A 17,918-nucleotide genomic window follows, 5' to 3' on the forward strand; every position below is an offset into this window, starting at 1 on the left:
AGGTTGGCTGGAACTGAGTAGAACTGAAGATGAGCAGTTACTTTGTAGACTGATGCTATAATAGTCTCTGACTCTCCTTCGTATACATCTTCACATTTAATTAACTTTCAGGCTTTTTGCTGCACACTGACTTACAGTTTCACTGCAGATGTCCTCGGTGAATGCCTGGGTCCTTTTCCTGAGTAGTGTCAGTTAATTTATCTTACAGCTGTCAACAGTAACTTTGTACCTTATCAAACTGCCTATTCATCTGACTTTGTCAGATCTCTCTGAAGTTTTTCACTGTCACTTCTTATCTTGGCTAATCTAAATACTTCTGTCATCTTCAAATGCTGCCACCTTGTTCACATCTTTTTTCAGATAGTTGTTAAGCAACACCAATTCTAATGTAGTTTCTTGGGGCCCTGATATTTAACATCCTTAAAGCTCAGATATGTCCAAGATGTGGTGCTGTCTGGCACGGATCTCCAGGGCTCTGCTACCGGGCAGGCTTGTCAAGCACATGGAGTACATGGCTGCAACATGTACTGCTTGGTATTTGTGTGAGTAAAAACCAGCCAGCCTCTCCTTTCCTGTCTCAAGCCCTCACTGTCAGCAGAAATCAAATCACAGAAATGATTTACTGTTCCTTTAGGGGGTTGATGTAGTTTATGTAGTTTGTTTTGTTTTTGCTGGCAAATGTTTTCTTTTTTTCTCTGAGTGGTTCCTATTGAATATGATGCAAGTGTGCAGAATATCACAGGGATGCTTTTCTGCTACAAAAAATGACCTATGGGTGTCACTGTTTATCTTCTGCTTCAGGTTAAACTTCTTGTGAAAAATATCTTTTCTCTGATAGACTTTATATACTTCTGTTGTGTACTATCCAATTTCATACCTTGTTTCTAACGAACTTACTTTACTTGGGGCTTATTTATACCACCATAGCGGTAGGAGTTAGAGATTTCTTTCTAGCTTGTTTTCTTACTCGTCTTTCTCTTTTCTCGATTCTCCAAACTTGAAGATAACAGCTCACATTGCCAAACAAGTCAGTTCGCTGGTCGAGCTTGGGCTGGGGAGGGGCAGTGTAGGTGTTAGAAGCAGCCCCACAACTCCCTCTGCTGGTTTAACTGGCTCAACTGGGAAAACCTTCCAGCTCTTTAAACCTTTATCGTGCTTAGCTTTATGTCTTCGTTATCAACACTCAAGTCAGAATATCTGCTGTTCTGAAAGCCTAGGCTGTGTTTTGCAATGTAGCTCCTGCAGTCAACGCTCCACTTCTAGAGAAAAGCTGTATTTCCAAAATGTGCACTTAGGGACAGCATTATAATTGTCCTTGTGGAGAAATATTCTTCCTTAAAGCATAGGGGTAATCACACCCTGCCATTGTTTTCTACTTTTCAGACAACTCTATTCATTTTTTTTCAGATTTTTACTCATTTCTCAGTTGCTCTGTCTCTGCTTTTTTCCAGGACTTATAAAGTTCAGAGCTCAAGTATCAATGCAAATTCACACCAAATCATCTCAGTTTTTTTGTTTTTTGTTTTTTGGCTTTTTCAAGCTCTTCATGTTCCAGCTGTTGCGAGGCCTGGCATACATCCACCAACAACATATTCTTCACCGTGATCTGAAACCTCAGAACTTGCTCATCAGCTGTCTTGGTGAGCTCAAATTAGCTGACTTTGGTGAGTTCCAGCTTGTATACTGCTAATATATCCACTCAGACTGAAGCTTTAGCATGCATATAGATCTGTATCCACAGCCAGTTACAGCACAGAAGCATAACCTCTTACTGAACTTCAGGAAAGTATTTCTGTGGTCAGTCAGTCCAACCTTTCTTGTATTTGCACTACTAGTTGCAGGGAGTAACCTCATTTAAGGCAGGGCAATTACTGCCACGTAAAACTGGTTCAAGAGAACTGAGAATCAACCCCTCTCTTGTCAGAAAATCATGTGACATGTGAAGTCCACAGCAGTGTGCTGAACAGAAGGGCTTTCTTGACATCAGTTTGTGATGGCTGCTTCAGTCACAAATGGTAAAGCCCAGCACAACATAGCATATTTCTTGATCTGATCTGCCCCAGAGGTATCTTCTATACACAATTTTTTTCGTCAATTGATTGTAATCTGCATTGGGACTGCTTGTGTTTATTAAACTGAGAGAAAATAATGTTCTGTTTCCGATTATTATTATCATTTCTGTATAAAAAGACTGTACTGTCACAGCACTCAGTATTTTTTATTCTGGCAGGCCTTGCTCGTGCCAAGTCCATCCCCAGTCAGACATACTCCTCTGAAGTGGTGACACTCTGGTACCGTCCTCCTGATGTTTTGCTTGGAGCTACAGATTATTCTTCTGATCTAGATATCTGGTACAGACCTATGTCAAATCGTCTGGGGTCTTTTGGGGGAAAAAAAATTCTTTATCTGAATTAAATTAACTCAACCAAGTTACAGTAGTTACAGTTGTAGAAAACAAGTGAGCATGGGGGAGTTTTTTACTGGCAGGGCTCATAGACATTTTGGGAAAGGATGTCAGTACGTATCAGCTATGGAGTTAAATAAATCTGATCTGACAATATTTATAGAGTATGTAAATCTCATTTGGTGACATTTATGAAGAGCTTTCAGGTCTTGTTTCCTTAAAGCACTTACAGCTTTGTATATATGTGGTTGGCTAAGACAGTGGTAGCTCATGTCTACAGCTATGGCTTTGTGAAGAAACAGTGAATGCAGCCATGAATACACAAATGATGACTGGCCTTCGCAACAAAAGATGGCAGTAAAGGGCTTCTGAATGGGTCTGGAGATATAAAAGTGTCTGAGATGTTCATTACTTCTGAAATACTTTGTCATTCATCTTAAATAACATCTTAGGTGCACTCTATACTTCATACAAGAACTGTCCTCAGTTAAGGCTTCTTATCTTATGAGCTCTATCACAAAACCTAAGAATGCCTGGGAATCACAGAAAGCAAGCTATGCAACAGCAAAACTGAAGGGAGAGAAGGTAAAATGCAGGAGAGAATGAGTGTTTCACAGGTCTCACTGGACCTTTTGAGCTGGCCTAGATGTGAAGCTGGGTCTGAGTGTGCATCCACTTTCTGACTCTCTGCTCCCAGCAACACAATCCTGACTTTCTCATGGACAATATGAATCTAATGATGGAGCAGCAGGGTATCTTTATTCCTGACAATTTTACCTCTGTAGATAGTGCTGCAGCTCTGACCTTCCTTCTGACCAGTTGATCCTCTGCCTGTGCATGTTACACTGAGACTTTTCTGCTGTGCAGAGTTGAAGGCTGTGAAAGGGTGGGAGCACAGCAGGCTGAAGTATGCATAAGAAGAGGGTTTGGTAAGTTTGCAAAGCTCCAGCCAGTATCCCCTGCCAGAGATCTGTGGCTTATTGGAGACTCTGATGAACTAAGTCTGGAGGGCAGTTCAGAGAAACAGGAGATTTGTTTGTTAACTTCCCTAGGGCTGATGCTAATTTAATTGCTTAAAGATTTCTCTCTGAGGAGGAAAACCTTGCTAAATTCTAATGGCTTCCAGCTGCTAAGCCAGTCCAAAAGTCCTGACTTTTCCCTCCCATTCCTTGCCACCTCTGCTCTCCAGACAGTCTCTTAGGAATGTCTGCTGTGTTTGAGGAAGATGCCTGCCTAACAGACTGGAGGGTTTGCATTAGGTAGATGCTGGTAGGAACCTGTTGTTTTTTTTTTCCTGAAAGCTGGGGCTGTCCAAAGCCCTGGCTGCACACAGAAGGCCTGGCATTTCTGCCTGTGCAAACCCAGCATCCCCGCTACATAACTCTGATCTAGTGCAGTGAATGGCAACAGAGGGTTGGAAGACAAAGATCCCATCTAGCACTCTGTCCAGCTCTAACAGCAGACTACTCAGTCCTGCTGAACTACATTCACACTATAGGCACCTTTGTTATAACGCCTCCTTATAATAACAACATTCCAAGTGTTGGCCTTAAAGAAAGATGTCATGCTGAGAGAATAGAGAGTTCTTCAGTGAGCTCTATTCAGTAACTTCCTCTAACAAGGGTCATTTATTATCTTGATGTACACTGCATTTAAGTTCAATTTTTGTCTATTAGGAAATAATGTGAATTCACACAGATGTTACTTGTCCATTGGGAAGAAAGAAAAAAAAAACTATTTCTTTTGGATACTGCAATTTACATGAAGGCAGGTCAGAATGCCCTTGCTAATGGCATGAGACAGTGGGTGTTAAAGCCTCGGTTTAAAGAAACCAATTACAACAAAATAAAACATTATGGCAATTCATGCATAGTGTGCTTAAGCAGCAATACTGTCAGTGGGAGGCACACAGGAAGTGAATGAGGCCTTGAATAGATGAAGAAAGAGATACAGAAGGAGTCTCGCTAGCTCTTGGACTAACTAGAAAAGCTGCTTTAATCTCTATGTATCTTTTTATTCTCTTTCTCCCTCGCTATCTCTTCAAGACTTTAGAAAATTCAATTAAGGGATTTCAGGGAGACTGACAGTGTTTCAGCGAGATTGCACTGCATATCAGGGAGACTTTTTTTTTTTAAACACTAAAGGTTTTATGCATGTTCAGGGCTGGTTTTCAAAATCCAGCTTTCAACATCATGAGTACCTGCAGTCACGTATTCTTTTCAGACAAGCTTTCCATGTAATTTCTTCTATTATAGTTGCAGGAATCTCCCCAGATGGATTCACCCAGAAAAAGAATTCTGATGTAGTCATTTGACACTGACCTGCCAGGCCCACTACAGCCTTCTGCCAAGTCTGGATCGTGTTGCCCTATTTTGTTAAACTGGGAGACTTAGGCAAGGGGCTCCAATGTGCAGCACTGCCTGGCAAGGCAGAAGGTGAAAGATACGCTTGCAGCTAAGTGCCAAATTGCAATTTCCCAAAGACAGAGAATCTGTGGAGAGGGAACCGCAGGATACCACAGAGATACCGTAGATCTTAATCCTAATGAAGATGTTTCTCCATTGTGTGATGCAGTACTGGAGGCTAAGGAGTAACTGAAGAATCCAAACCTGCCCCAGGAACTGCAGGAAGATGTGATGGGGCAGTCTGAACCAACCCTATTTATGTTCACTCAAATAACCAGTTATAACTCTCCTGTTACTTTAGCTGTCAGTGTATTGCTTCACATACATGTCTGGTGAATGCTGAAACATCGTGCCTAGGCTCCTTTCTGAAAGACATTGTGAGGGCCTGCAGATGGTACCACTGCCTGCTGTTTTCTCATGCAGGATGGTACAATGTCTGCTTAATGTAGGCAAAAGAGAAAACAAACTGATCTAGGAGGTACCACAAAATCCTTGGTTTTATTTGCAGTGATGTAATTCTACTGATCTCAGCAGGCTACTTCTGTCTGACACCACTGCAAGGGAGACCAGCCTGAGCACAGCGCTTCTGTCTTCCCCTCTCACTGCTAAGAACCCATTCCCAAAAATACATCAGTCTCAGAGGGATACAGCAAGTTCAAGAAGGTAGCTGTGACTACTGAACAGCTACAAAGCAGGCAGTGAAGGGCTGCTCTGCATTTCCTCCTCCTGACAGAATTTGCTGTTAGACCCTATCTAACTCCTCTGCAGTTTATGATGCACTTCTTGCTTCTTGCACTTCCCAGACTGCTCTGTGGAACTGATGTGTTTTGAGAAGCTTTTGGGCTTTCAGAGGTGAGAGGACTCAGGAATGCGCACCAGAAGGCTAAGGGGAAGAAGGAGAAAAACAAAACAGGCCTAAATCTTAAAAAACATTTAAAAGTAAATGTTGTTTTTTGAACCATTCTCATTAAGAAAAAAATTTTCATAATGCTGGAAGGGCAGTGCCTGTAGCCATCATATACTGGAAGACTGAGGCTTCTGGAGAGGTTAATCAGATGGCTAGTACCGAAGAGGTCTTTTTTTCCTTAACCCATAGAAAAATCTACCTGGGAAAAGAGGTGGGTGCCCACATGTCACTGCATTACTAGTTCCAGCTATTTCTGGACTTTCTGTAAGGAAAAGCATATTTCAGCCTGGAAGCACACAGAGGTAGCAAGTTACAATTGCCACTGGTGAATCAGTGCAGTATCAAGCAAGCATTAAATGAAGCTCATCAACTGAGTCACACTACAGGAAACAGTTCTTCCTTTCCAGCTGTTGTGGTTGCTCTGATAGCTTTGTCTTTGTAAGAGACACTGGAGTTGAAAGGCATCCAGATATTACAGGAATAAACCAGGAATACAAATGAGAGCTCTACCAGAAGGCAAATTTGTAAGAACTCAGAAGTTGTTCCTCTCCTCAAACTGACAGCTCACCCATTAGCAAAAGGACTGTTTCATTAGATTTGAATTTTTGAACAATTTGCTCTTAAGAAATTATTAACAAGAGCTAGAGAGAATCTAGAAAAAAAATCTAGGGAATAAATCTAGGGGAAAAAAAGAGCCTTCTAGTTCTTACTTCCATGTATTGCTCTGCCTGGACTGCATGCCTTCTCAGCAATAACAGAAACCACTGCAGATCTGGTCTGCCTGCCATGAACTCTGTTGCCTCAAGTCTTTCATCAAAGCAATTTAAGTCATGAAGATGACATTTACAGAATACTTTCACTGTTACCAGCCCTTTTCCTTAGTGTTGTGTATATGTCTAGATTCAGTTCAGAAAGTCGCACAGCACTGTTCATCAGAAGTAATCTCTGCAGAAGGTCTAGTGGTATCTCTGACATTTGAAGGCTATATTGAATCGATATGAAGTTTCTATTGTTGCTAGTCTAATGGCCATTTCTATCTAGGATATCAGAACCCAAACTGTGGATAAATGTCAGGATTGCTTGCTCCAAAAACACACGGAGTTGATTCTATTTGTGGCACAAATCTTAAATTGAACTGACCATATGTGGTTAGACTTGTGCAATGGCATTAGTAGATTGCAGCAGCCCCCGTGGTTGCAAAATAGGGCGAGCCATCTGAGTACATATATCAGCTGTGAAAACAGAGGGTTGTTATGGCACTGGTCTCATCAGAGCGGGCTCCAAAATAATATCTAGTGATGTGGTAGTACTGTGAAACACAAACATCTGTGTTGCAAAAGCTGTGGGTTAAGTTTCATGATAAGCCTGGGTTGTGTGAAAGCGCATTTGACGAATAAGGAGCTAAGCTCACAAAACCCAAAGTGCATCAGAGTTTGTGAAAACATTATTAGATATGGATCTGCTAACAGGCTTGACATTACCCTAGGATGACCAAATTAATACCAGAGATGAACTGCATGTCAGCCTTTCAATTGACCACAGCCACATGGGAAAAGCATCTGCAGCTCTGGAAAAATAAGACATAAGTGGTAAGAGAGCAGTGCAGATGACCAGAGGAGATTACTAGCTGTAGATCCACAAGTGAGAATAATACTGTCAGAGCCAGTTAGACAGACCTGGGGTTTCAACATTTATACTTGAAAGACTCAAATCTGGTGTAACAGGAAGATGAAACTTGAAAAGGTGGGCTGGGGGGTTAGTGAAAAGGCAGAAAACCTAGAAAATGTTTGGAAGGTAAAGATAAAAAGTAAGAGAACAGAGTTTTACAACACATAATAAAAGACTGAAACACCTGCAAATAGATAAATCTATCCTGACCACAACTACCTAATCGTTATTCCCAGCAGGACTAATCCACCCCAGTAAAATCAAGCATTTTTTGCAGGCTTTGGTGGGTTTGTTTTTGTTTTGTTTTGTTTTGTTTTCTAAGCTGGCTGGTTTGCTTTAGCAAAAGTGTAGAGCAGAGGACAACATTAAAATAGGATCACTTTAACTGGCCTTTGCCACTGATTTTTTTATGCTGTGAAATCTTGCTTTCAGTTTTCCAGAGAAAGGCTAATTGCTTCTAAAGGGGAATCATTCTGCTGGTTAGTGCTTCTGTGTTTTATCTGCATCCAGTACATCCTTCTAGCCCATAAACTGTCCAGTAGTTCCCCATTTATTTTTCCTACTCTCATCACACAGATTTTGCACCTTTTTCTCATAGAACAAAACCTGCTGTGCAGGCATCTGCCCTGACTATCTTTTTTAAGGTGGGTTTTTAATAGGATAGGTTGAAAGAGACCTGAAATAAACAGTTTGCTGCTGAAAAAAAAAAAAAAGAAAAGAAAAAGAAAAAAAAAAGATTTTAAAAAAGATGGTATTTAGTGAGTTTCTTTTCCAAGGATATCACCTGTCTTGTTTTACTGGTGAAGGGAATTGTTTTTTTAGTTGGCCGTGTTGATGAGAAAAGCAGATGGAACCATAACTCACAGGCAACTTTGACTGCTCTATGTTATTCTAAAACATTTATCCTGGACGGATGCGAGTGTGATGAATCTCTAGTCTCCTTCGGTCTTATTTTAGTTGTTGGGTTTTTAGGTCAAATGTTTCAATGTGTAGGACTTGGATGAAGTTGCTGATTACTGCAAACAACTGGGAACAAGGGCCAGATGCAAGCGCTTAGGACGGTGCTGGAAGCCCAAGGCTGTATAGCATGGCCCTTCCCATAGGAAGTGGAGTTTTTTGATAATGAAGTTACCTGCCTAACACCATACCATGGAGGTAGATCAGCCTTTGCTGAAGCTTAGGTACATGTATACAGGCACCTCATGTCCTGCCTTGCTTCCTATACACATGTACTAGGTGAAAAGCAGGTGGATGTGCAGTATCTACACATCAGACTTGCATTTTTTGCACGAGATGCAAAACTTGAAGTATTTACAACTTATGTCAGGATTTCAGAATTTACAAATCAAGATTTATACATTTCCATTCCAACACCTACAATTTCTCCCTTGCCCACCCCACACTCATACTATGCATGTGAAGCACATGAATGAGTTAATACCTTGGGTTTCTTGCAGGAGCGCAGGCTGTGTCTTTGTTGAAATGATCCAGGGGCAGCCAGTGTTTGCAGGCACTTCTACTGTTCCTGAACAGCTGGAGAAGATCTGGACGGTGAGTAAAATACATCCTGAAATGGGAGAGAAAGGAATCCGTTGTTCCAGCTCCCTACTTAATTGTGAAGTCTGGAGCATAGGTCCTGTGAATAGCAGAAATAATTTGGTTCGGTCTGCCAAGTTCATAGCAGACTTTGTAACCCGTTTTATATTTGGCAACTTTCTTACAGACATGGGAGTAAATCAAATGACTTTCCTTTGATGTTTGTCATCTCATCAAAAATTTAAAGCCAATTAAAGTGACATCAAATTGAAGTAGGCATAAAAGGTGTGCAGGTACTGCAAATTCTATTCCTCTCATTAATTCATTTACTTATTGTAGGATACAGAACACTACAATTTCACAAAGAAGCACTAATGCTGCTAGTAAACTACCTTGGAAAATGGCAAGGCCCAGGGTTTTTTTGACCTTTATTATATTGACTTGGAACATTTTCTATCAACCAGATTATGGTGCAGCCCTAGAGACTGCTTTGGCATAATGAAAAGTGTGAAAGATACTTTACAAAGGTACCAGTGAATAAAAGCAGAGAGATTTAAAAGTCTCTTAAGATGACTTTTCTGCTGGGGAAACAAAACCAATTACTACACCCTCAGTAGTTATTGGCAAAATTGAGACAGTTCCTGGCCCTGGTGGATTCTGTATGTTCCTGACTGCTTACTGCTGACCCCACTACTGGCTCTCCAGAAAGGTCAACCCAGAGGTTCCCACTGGGTTTTGCTATAGGTAGCTGCCCCTTCACATCTCTCAGGGATTTATTCTTCTGCACAGTTTTCCAAAGATGGGGTTTCAAAGCAGAAAGACCAGAAGACTTTATAATCTCAAGTTTGTTGAAGTCAAGTTTTTACTTCTTAATTCCTTCATCCAGAAACATTCCTGTCAAGTTGGGTTTTCCTCTCTGCTTCTAGCTAGAATTTGTTACAAAGACTTACGAGCAAGTCTAGTTATTAGACTTGAGTTCAGTTCACTCAAATAAATGCTGAATTTCTCTTTCATAGAAAGTGAATAGAGAGAGTTATTGAGGGAAAAAAAAAATCCATACTTGGCCAATTAACAAGTTCAAAATCAGGGCAGGACTCAGTTTTGTAGTGTGAATGAAGGCTATCCTTCCACACATGGCTGAAATCTCTGGATGCATTTCCTGTGGTTTTACAGTTGGAGGGTTATAGCCCTATCGTCATTTCTCTGGTATTAGAACTGATACCGTGATTAATAGGATTTGTGCTACAGAAGGCAAAAACTTATTTAAAAATCATGAGAAAGCTTTAAGAGCCATGAAATAATTAGTGCCTTTCACAGTAGGTTTTATGTTATTATACAGCCTGGAATGAGACTCTGTGTTAGGCCAAGATTTCAAAGCTCCTTAGAGGCTTTCAATGCCTAGCTTGAGATATTTTGCATAGTCGGAGGTTCAGAATGGGGATTCCTACTGTTTTTTAATAGTCAGCTCCTTTCATGTACTAATAATAGAGGCACCAGGCACTGGTTTAGAGTCCGTTTGCATTTGTGTGCACGACTCTATGTCATCTAGAATGCTTATCTCCATGCAGTATTGATGTTTCAAACACCATATAGATATGGTGGAGCTGGAAAATCTCCATGCTGTGAAATATGTTCATCCTGTCAAACCGTCGGACAGTCTGACTGTGAATTCATCAACATTTCTTCTAGAGGCAAATACCACTCCTCTCTGTTCCTGGCTGTCTTTCCTGCCTGTGTTACCCCTCACTTAGAGGAGCTTCTATCACAGCTTGCAGCCCAAGTTGCCACTGAAAGTATCAGTGGGTAGCAATGCCAGTGGGCAGTCTTCAGTGCAGTGCTGGAACAGGAGGACACCTCCAGCAGTGACAGCAGCTGAACTCTACTGTGAGAGTGGGGAGGTGTTGGAACAGACTGCCCAGATAGATTGCGGATGCCCCATCCCTGGAGGTATTCAAGGCCAGGTTGGATGGGGCCCTGGGCAACCTGGTCTAGTAAATGGGGAGGTTGGTGACCCTGCCTGGCAGGGAGGTTAGAGATTCATGATCCTTGAGATCCCTACCAACCCAGGCCATTCTGTGATTCTGTGAACAGTGTGACCCTTGGGCTGGTGAATATATGAGTGAGTGGCACCTAGCAGTGAAGCTGCATACACCTTCAGCGATGTTCCCAGGAGTGACAACATTAAATCTCAGCAGGAACCCTTCTGTTGTAATATCAAGTGCTAAAATGTGAATGTCATTTATGTGCAGAGGTAAATACAGTACCACCTAAGGCAGTGTGAATCTGTGCTGGGTCACAGAAAAGGCCATAATCTCTCTGAATTGAGACCAAGTTGTCTGAAGCTATTGCTCTTCTCACCCTCTTTGTTTGTTTTGCACAGGTATTAGGGGTCCCAACTGAAGACACCTGGCCAGGACTTTCCAAGCTCCCCAAGTATAAGCCAGGTAGGATTTAACTCACAGGAATGTGGAGCTTTTGGTCTGAGCCGCCGACCACTTAATAATTTTTGGATCATTAATTCATATTAGGAAAAAGACAGTTACTAAATCCCTCAAACTACTTAACAACAGTGTTGTTTTAAGACAGTGCCCTAAGATACAGGCAAAAGTGCTTGCATGGCAAAGCTGCCTCACTGAGATACACGTTAGGCTGATGGAAGACTTCATTGTCCCCAGTGCTAACAATCTAGTTAGTCCCCAGTCCTCAGTGCAAAGGACCAATGTCTCCTGTTTTACACTGGAAAAGCTGACAGGTACCAGGGGACACAGTTTATCTGAACTCTTCTCATTTTTATGGAAATTAGTTTGGGGGCCTTAAGCCTCAGTTTTAAAGGTCACTGTCCCTGATTCTGATGTGGGCAAGGTGAGAAATCTGTGTGATTTATAAAGCTGGCTTCTTTTATTTCCACATGGGCTGGTAGAGAAGTCTGTGTCCTGGACTTCAAAGGGCCAGTTGTCTCTTATTTTGATGTGGGCAGGTTGAGAAGTATGCTTTGAAAAGCTAGCTCAGTCACTCTCCCTCTCCCTCTCTCTCTCCCCCCCTTTCTGTCTTTCTCTCTCTTTTTGTTTAATGTTTTCTCTTGGGAAAATATATTCAAGTGTCAGTGAGGGGGAAATGATGAGCACTGATTCTCAGCCTCTCAGCAGGATCATTCTCTAAGAGAAATATAAAAGTGAAATATTAAAAACCCTAGAATGTGAAATCCACCCATCTGCAGTCTAGCCATTCTCTCTCTCTTGTACCCTAAGAGAGTGGTGGGGGGAGTCTGTCTCTCTGGAGGGGAAAAAAAGAGAGCAGGGGGAAGAGGAGGAGGGAGAAGACGTGCTTTGAGCAAGAGGTTTACAGGTTTAGTAGAGCATAGTAACATCTTTTCAAAGAAGTGGGTGTTGCTCTGTGACCCAGTCCAAGATGCCCCTCCTTTGATTCTGGTGCATGAACACTAAACAGCCCCCATTTTCACATGGTAGCCACGACTGGCTGAACAATAACCTGGTCTCACAGTCGAAAGGGCTGGAATCCTTCACACAATTAGCTGAGACACATTAATCAAACCAGCGTGAAATGGGAATGTGTCGCTGTCCACAGCGAGTTTAATTTGGATAGGGAGTGAGCACAGAGCAGGCAGCCGGAGGAAGCACATTCTTCTCTAACTTGCTGAAGGCTTGGTTGGGTACTCTACAAGTTCTGAAGGGAAGAAAGACCTGCTCAAGTGTGCAACAAACTGATGACAATTTTTTTTGACAGCAGTCATCTCTGCCTACAAGGCCAAAAACTCTCCCAATACTGTATTGAGGGATACTTGAAAAGTGGGAGCACCAATGGTAAACTAATGAAAAAATTAGTAGAGACAACATAGAATATCTGGGTTGTCTTGAGCAATAATTCCTCCTAACACTGTTTTGCCTGAGCAGCAGCACTGTCCTCCTTCGCTGCAGAAGATGCCAGTGACAAGGCTGGGAGGGGCAGACATGCACCTAGGCAGCATGGAAATAGCTCCAGTCAGTACAAGCAGTTTTCAATCCTGAATTGCTTTCAGACTGGATAGAGTGCTTTGTTAATGGACAGCAGTGGGCCAGAAGTGCCCTGTGCCGTGATGCTATGATGCTGGTGGCATTTGTGGCTGGAGCAGACAGAAGTTCAGGAGTCAGCGCAGGAGAGGATGCTCTTGTGTGGAAACATCCCACCATGTTAGCAAGAATATGGAAGAGGGGTGCCGAGCCACTGTTTGGGTCATTACCTCTGCCAACTGGACAGCCAGCATCCTTTCCCTTCCTCAGAGCCTGCTGAAGGAGCTCCGAGCTGCTCCAGCCACACAGAGGAGCCAAGCAGATGGCAAACCTGGGATGTAGAAACCAGCCTGCTTAGAATAAGGCTGTGCATATGTGGTTAGACTATGCTCTAGTCATGAACTAAACCAAGTCAGTTTCTGATGAGACTGCCAGTAAAAAGGCAAATCAGTCTCTTCGTTTAAAGCTATTTGCTTTAAACATGCCCTGAGTACTTCCCCCTTCTTCCCTGAGGCACAAGCGCTGCTGTCCCCCCAGGACACACTCACCAAGTGGAAGCTCTGGAGCTGCTTGAGGAAACCTTCCCTCTTGAGGTTGTTCCCAGCCCAGTGGAGTGAATCCCAGTGCCTGGGACTGTTCAGATAAGCAAACAAACTTGGGAAGCTTCCCCAGATCTGATGGCTTGGATGCTTTTAGCTAGTCCTATTGATGTTTGCAGTGAGCACAGGCAGCAAACAAACAAACAGGTTCCTGCCTGAGGCAAAGCACGAACACGCGCAAAACAAAGCTCTGAGGTGTGATCCTATTCTCATTGAAGTTGATGGCAAAACTCCCACTGGATTCAGCAGTGTAGGCTCAGCCCCAAACTAAGGTTGTTACTGGAAGGGTTCCTGGGCCAGGTGGATTAGTAGGAATCTTTGAAATGAAAGCTGGAAACCTTCAGATGTTTTCCTGTCGCTACTGTGGGCTTGAGCACATCCTGCTGCAAACCCTGAAGAGGAGACAGAGAGTGTGAGAATCAGGCACATATAGGGCAGCTGCAGGAAGAGTGGCTCCCCTAGCTCCACTATGGAAAATTGGCAGGGGAAGAACTGTGCAAGGCAATACTTGTCCACCTGTGCCCGTGCCCTCTTGCACAGAGAAATTCAGAAATGGTCCCCATGCCCATTGCCTGAAGTTTGATGAAATCTCAGCCCACACCCAAACCCAGGTGAGAAGGGAGACAGGCAAGAAACTACTCCTTGGCCAGCCCCGTAGCTTCTGATCTCCCGCTCTCTGTCCACCAGAGATCTGGGGCAGTGAATTAAGCACAGCCGTAGAGCCTCAAAGCATGACATTCTCCCAGCCCTGGCTTCAGAACTGGCTCCTGCAGAATGTGCAGGGCTGGGAGAGCTCCAGCCCCATGTCCCAGTGCACTCACTGGCCCTCTCCCCAGTTCTCTGTGCTTAGGAGCCCAGCCCGTAGCGACAAGGCTTTGCCCTGTGTTTGTTCATTTGTTCTGTTCTCCTCATTTTGCTTTCCCTGAAAGAGGCAGTTGTAGCTCTGTTAACACTATTTTTGAAAGCTCTCATGCTGTGTGAGCTCAAATCCTTGCATTAATCTACTGCTGTGTTCATTTCACTGCACTGAAAAGCAGGGAGTTTAAATCCCCTCTAAACACCATTGGTGACACCAGAAGGCCAGTGTTTTGATCCAGCCCCATTAATGGTTACAAGTTTGAATCTAGACAGCAGGGGTCAAGGGCAGGAAAGGATTAAGAATCACAGCCCATGACATTAAGCTAGTACTTTTGCCAAACTGGGAATACTGGAGCACCCAATGCATCGTTTTATGCCTCATTTTTCTGACATCTGGATTGCAAAGAGAGTGAGCAGTGCTTATTTGTTTATAATGCAACTAGCTCACTGTGAGCTGTAACTTGCTGTGAGTGAGCTCTGCTCCTCCATTTATCACACAGACTTACTATTAAGTTTCCTATGCCAGGTAATATCTCCTCCCTTTGCAGGCTCATGGTGCTCACTTGGCTTTTTGAGCTACATTAATTGTTTTCATATTAATCCTCGTTTTTCAGATGTCTGCAAGCTTTGCTATGCCAAATGAGATTTAAAAGCTTTCCAAAGTGAACTCTTCCTCCTGAGAATGTTTAGCATCTCCTGCTTTTCCAAAATGCTACCGGCAGATGGAGGCAACAAGCAGCAGGCAATGAAACACAAACATCAAATGGCATTTTTGAAAATGCAGATGAAGTCTGAACTCAGAATGCTGCTTTTTTAATCTCACTTTTTTATGCTGATGCTTCATTTAATAAATTGGCTGGTTGGAAACTGAATTCTAAAATGATGAAATCCTTACTGCTATTATAAACTGCATACTGCTTTGATCCCAAAAGGAAAAGCTGTGCTGCAGCTAAGGCGCAGTATACGCTGGCCAGGCTGGAGGGAAACTCCCTATCTGCCTGGCACTGGGCACAGGCTGCACTTTGCAGCCTGCCACACGGGCAGAGCTCATCCTGTCCCGCAGCCACGGAGATTTCACTAATGAGAGAAATTTTCTCTGAGAGCCTGCAACCTCAGCGCCTTCATCCAACAGCATTAGGCATCCTATTTCTCTTCATCAATTAGGAAAGTTTAACTTTTGTCCTCTGGCTTGCTTGCCTCATTATCAGTTCATTAGCCACTTCCACCTGGGTTTTCATGTAGGGAGGTATTTCCTCATTAGCACACTGCACTGCATACTGATAGAAAATAACAAACCCAAGCACTACCTTTCAGATCTACTCATACCGTTAAAAAAGCCAATCAGCCCTACAGGATCCCATCATTTCATGTGTGTATCTATCATCACTGTAAGATGATTAAATCAGTAGTTCATCCACTTTTTTAAGTGGTATCTCTTGCCTTTAAGAAATAGCTGTTTACACTGTTTTACAGTTTTTGATTGGTCTTAATCTTTACAGTAGGGAAAATATTTACTACTCTGCTCTCACCCTGCTCAACACAATGGGGTCCCAGAATTCTCTGCCAGTTTGTCTATATGGGGTCAGTCAGGAGATTAATCTGAACTGATTTAAAGTGGATTAGTTAACTGCGTTAAATCTTGAGTAGAGACGCAGTGTTTTCTTACCCATATCTTCCAGTTATAATCAAAGCTCTGTCTACTCAAAGTGGCAAGTTTGGCTGTCCTCACTCAAGCAGAATTCTGCACAGAGAGATTTGTTTGGACTGGGACAGCAGTAGTTGCCTTACTGACTCTTATACTGCCCCTTATAGACAATTGTCAATCTCTGAGTTATATAAATGTTAAATTATTGTCAAGAATCTTGTTCAAGATGTAGCAATTCGAGTACTACTCACAGTTCCCTGCAAGTGAGCTGGTATTACTATCTGTAAGGTAAGGAAAATCCAGGTTCCTCTTTATTTCACACAGACAAAGTAATGTTCCAGTTAGATTTCACTGGGACCTTTTGCCCTGCCATTAGCAACTGAACTGGCATTTTTTGACTTCTATATTAAACTCCTTAAAGAATATTAACATTAAAAGATTTCAGTAAAGTACAATATTTAAGTAATTTCTGCATTTTTGTTAAATACTGAAGGGATCTGATATATTTCCATGAAATGTTTCCATCTCAGTGAGTCAAAACTTTCTGGCACATTGTTGCAGCATCTGAAAGTTTTAGGCCAGCTCAGTGAAGAGGCAAAACTTGCCTCACAAAAAACAACAACAAAAAACCTTTTAACTCAATTCTCTTCTCTTTTTCCTGGGAACTTTACATCTCTACTTGGTACAGACACTTTATTTCTACACTTTTATTACAGTTGAAGGGGAAAGGAGAAGGAAAGAGGACCTAGAGAATATGTTAATAGTGATCCAAGAGGAGCATTCTGCCAGAGTTAATCTCAGTGACTGACCAGGGAAGAGGCTACTAAAGATACATAATGTCTTTATAACTGTGATAATTCCAGAGCTCTGGCACCTAAGCAGTCATGAATCCTACCCCAGATTCTATTGCCATTTACCGCTTTACAAATTACCTTACTATTTGGGTGTAAGAGAGTGCTTCAGCTGTGACCTGTTACTTACACCGTGACAGACAGGTTTAACAACCTGCTTGCATTGCTTAATGGTGAAAGATTGCTGCTGGAAAGGTTAAGTGCTGAAAGTTCAGCCATTTGCACTTTTTCAAATTGTCTGTGCATCAAGTCAGACACAGAGTGACCCAGCCCCAGGGCCTGCTGCTCTCAAAATGGCTGCACAGGTTGAAGGCAAAGGGGCCTCCTGCTTCATCTGCAGCTGGACACTTCTGTCCCTGAACAGTGTGGCTGAGCAGCTTGGTGTGCTCCCTGACACAAAGAAGGGCAGATGCTCTAGGACTTTGCAGGATAAGGCCTGGTCAAAATTAGAGGCCATTATACACCAGTAAACTGGCAAGAGAGCAGTGGTGCTTGCCTCCAGGTGGTCTTGCTGTGGGGTATGCTTATTCAGTCCCCAGCTGGAAGAGAGGGCTATGCCACTCTTGCTCCCTTTGTCATGACTAGGGCACCTTTCATCTTTGCTGTCAGCAATGGTGCTCAGGAAAATGTAGCTGAGTATAAGTTACAGCTTTTCTGATGCAAGAAAATGTCTTCATTAATCAGCTGCAAGGAGAATCTTCCACATGCAAGCCATTTATTCATATCTAAGCTTGAGAAAATTCATGTGTTGTAAGAAAACATCTGAAGAATGTGTTTCTCCACATGTTCCATTCTGTTTAGAAATGGTCCTTAAAGAATGGCAACAACAACACAGCTTTCCAAAGCTGCAAACTCTGCAATGTTCCTGTCTGATAGAGATGCTTGAATCAGTAAGCACAAAGCATGCATGAAAACGGTTAACATGATGAATGATGAACTTAGTGAGGAACTGACAGCAAGAGCAGTGGGCAAAAACAGGGTGGAATCCAAGTGCTTGTCCACAGTCCTTCTCCCATATCCACGAAGGAAAGCCCCATG

The 17,918-nt window shown here is 42.7% G+C and overlaps 2 protein-coding genes across 3 annotated transcripts in view; one reads left to right on the forward strand and one right to left on the reverse strand.

The window, feature by feature from the left end:
• Positions 1 to 8,940, reverse strand: part of ALS2 (alsin Rho guanine nucleotide exchange factor ALS2) — a 48,674-nt gene extending 39,734 nt beyond the window's left edge. For both annotated transcript variants that reach the window (XM_032445980.1, XM_015868109.1), the window contains exon 1: positions 8,826 to 8,940. The gene's annotated coding sequence lies outside the window, so the exon portion shown is untranslated. The remainder of the gene's footprint in view (positions 1 to 8,825) is intronic.
• The window catches only part of CDK15 (cyclin dependent kinase 15), a 30,721-nt gene that overhangs the window by 3,875 nt on the left and 8,928 nt on the right, over positions 1 to 17,918 (forward strand). The window contains exons 6-9 of the mRNA XM_015868118.2: positions 1,541 to 1,664; positions 2,231 to 2,351; positions 8,842 to 8,935; positions 11,301 to 11,364. Coding sequence (XP_015723604.2) covers positions 1,541 to 1,664; positions 2,231 to 2,351; positions 8,842 to 8,935; positions 11,301 to 11,364 — 403 coding nt within the window. The remainder of the gene's footprint in view (positions 1 to 1,540; positions 1,665 to 2,230; positions 2,352 to 8,841; positions 8,936 to 11,300; positions 11,365 to 17,918) is intronic.

Source organism: Coturnix japonica, chromosome 7, assembly GCF_001577835.2.
Source record: "Coturnix japonica isolate 7356 chromosome 7, Coturnix japonica 2.1, whole genome shotgun sequence".
Lineage (NCBI taxonomy): Eukaryota > Metazoa > Chordata > Aves > Galliformes > Phasianidae > Coturnix > Coturnix japonica.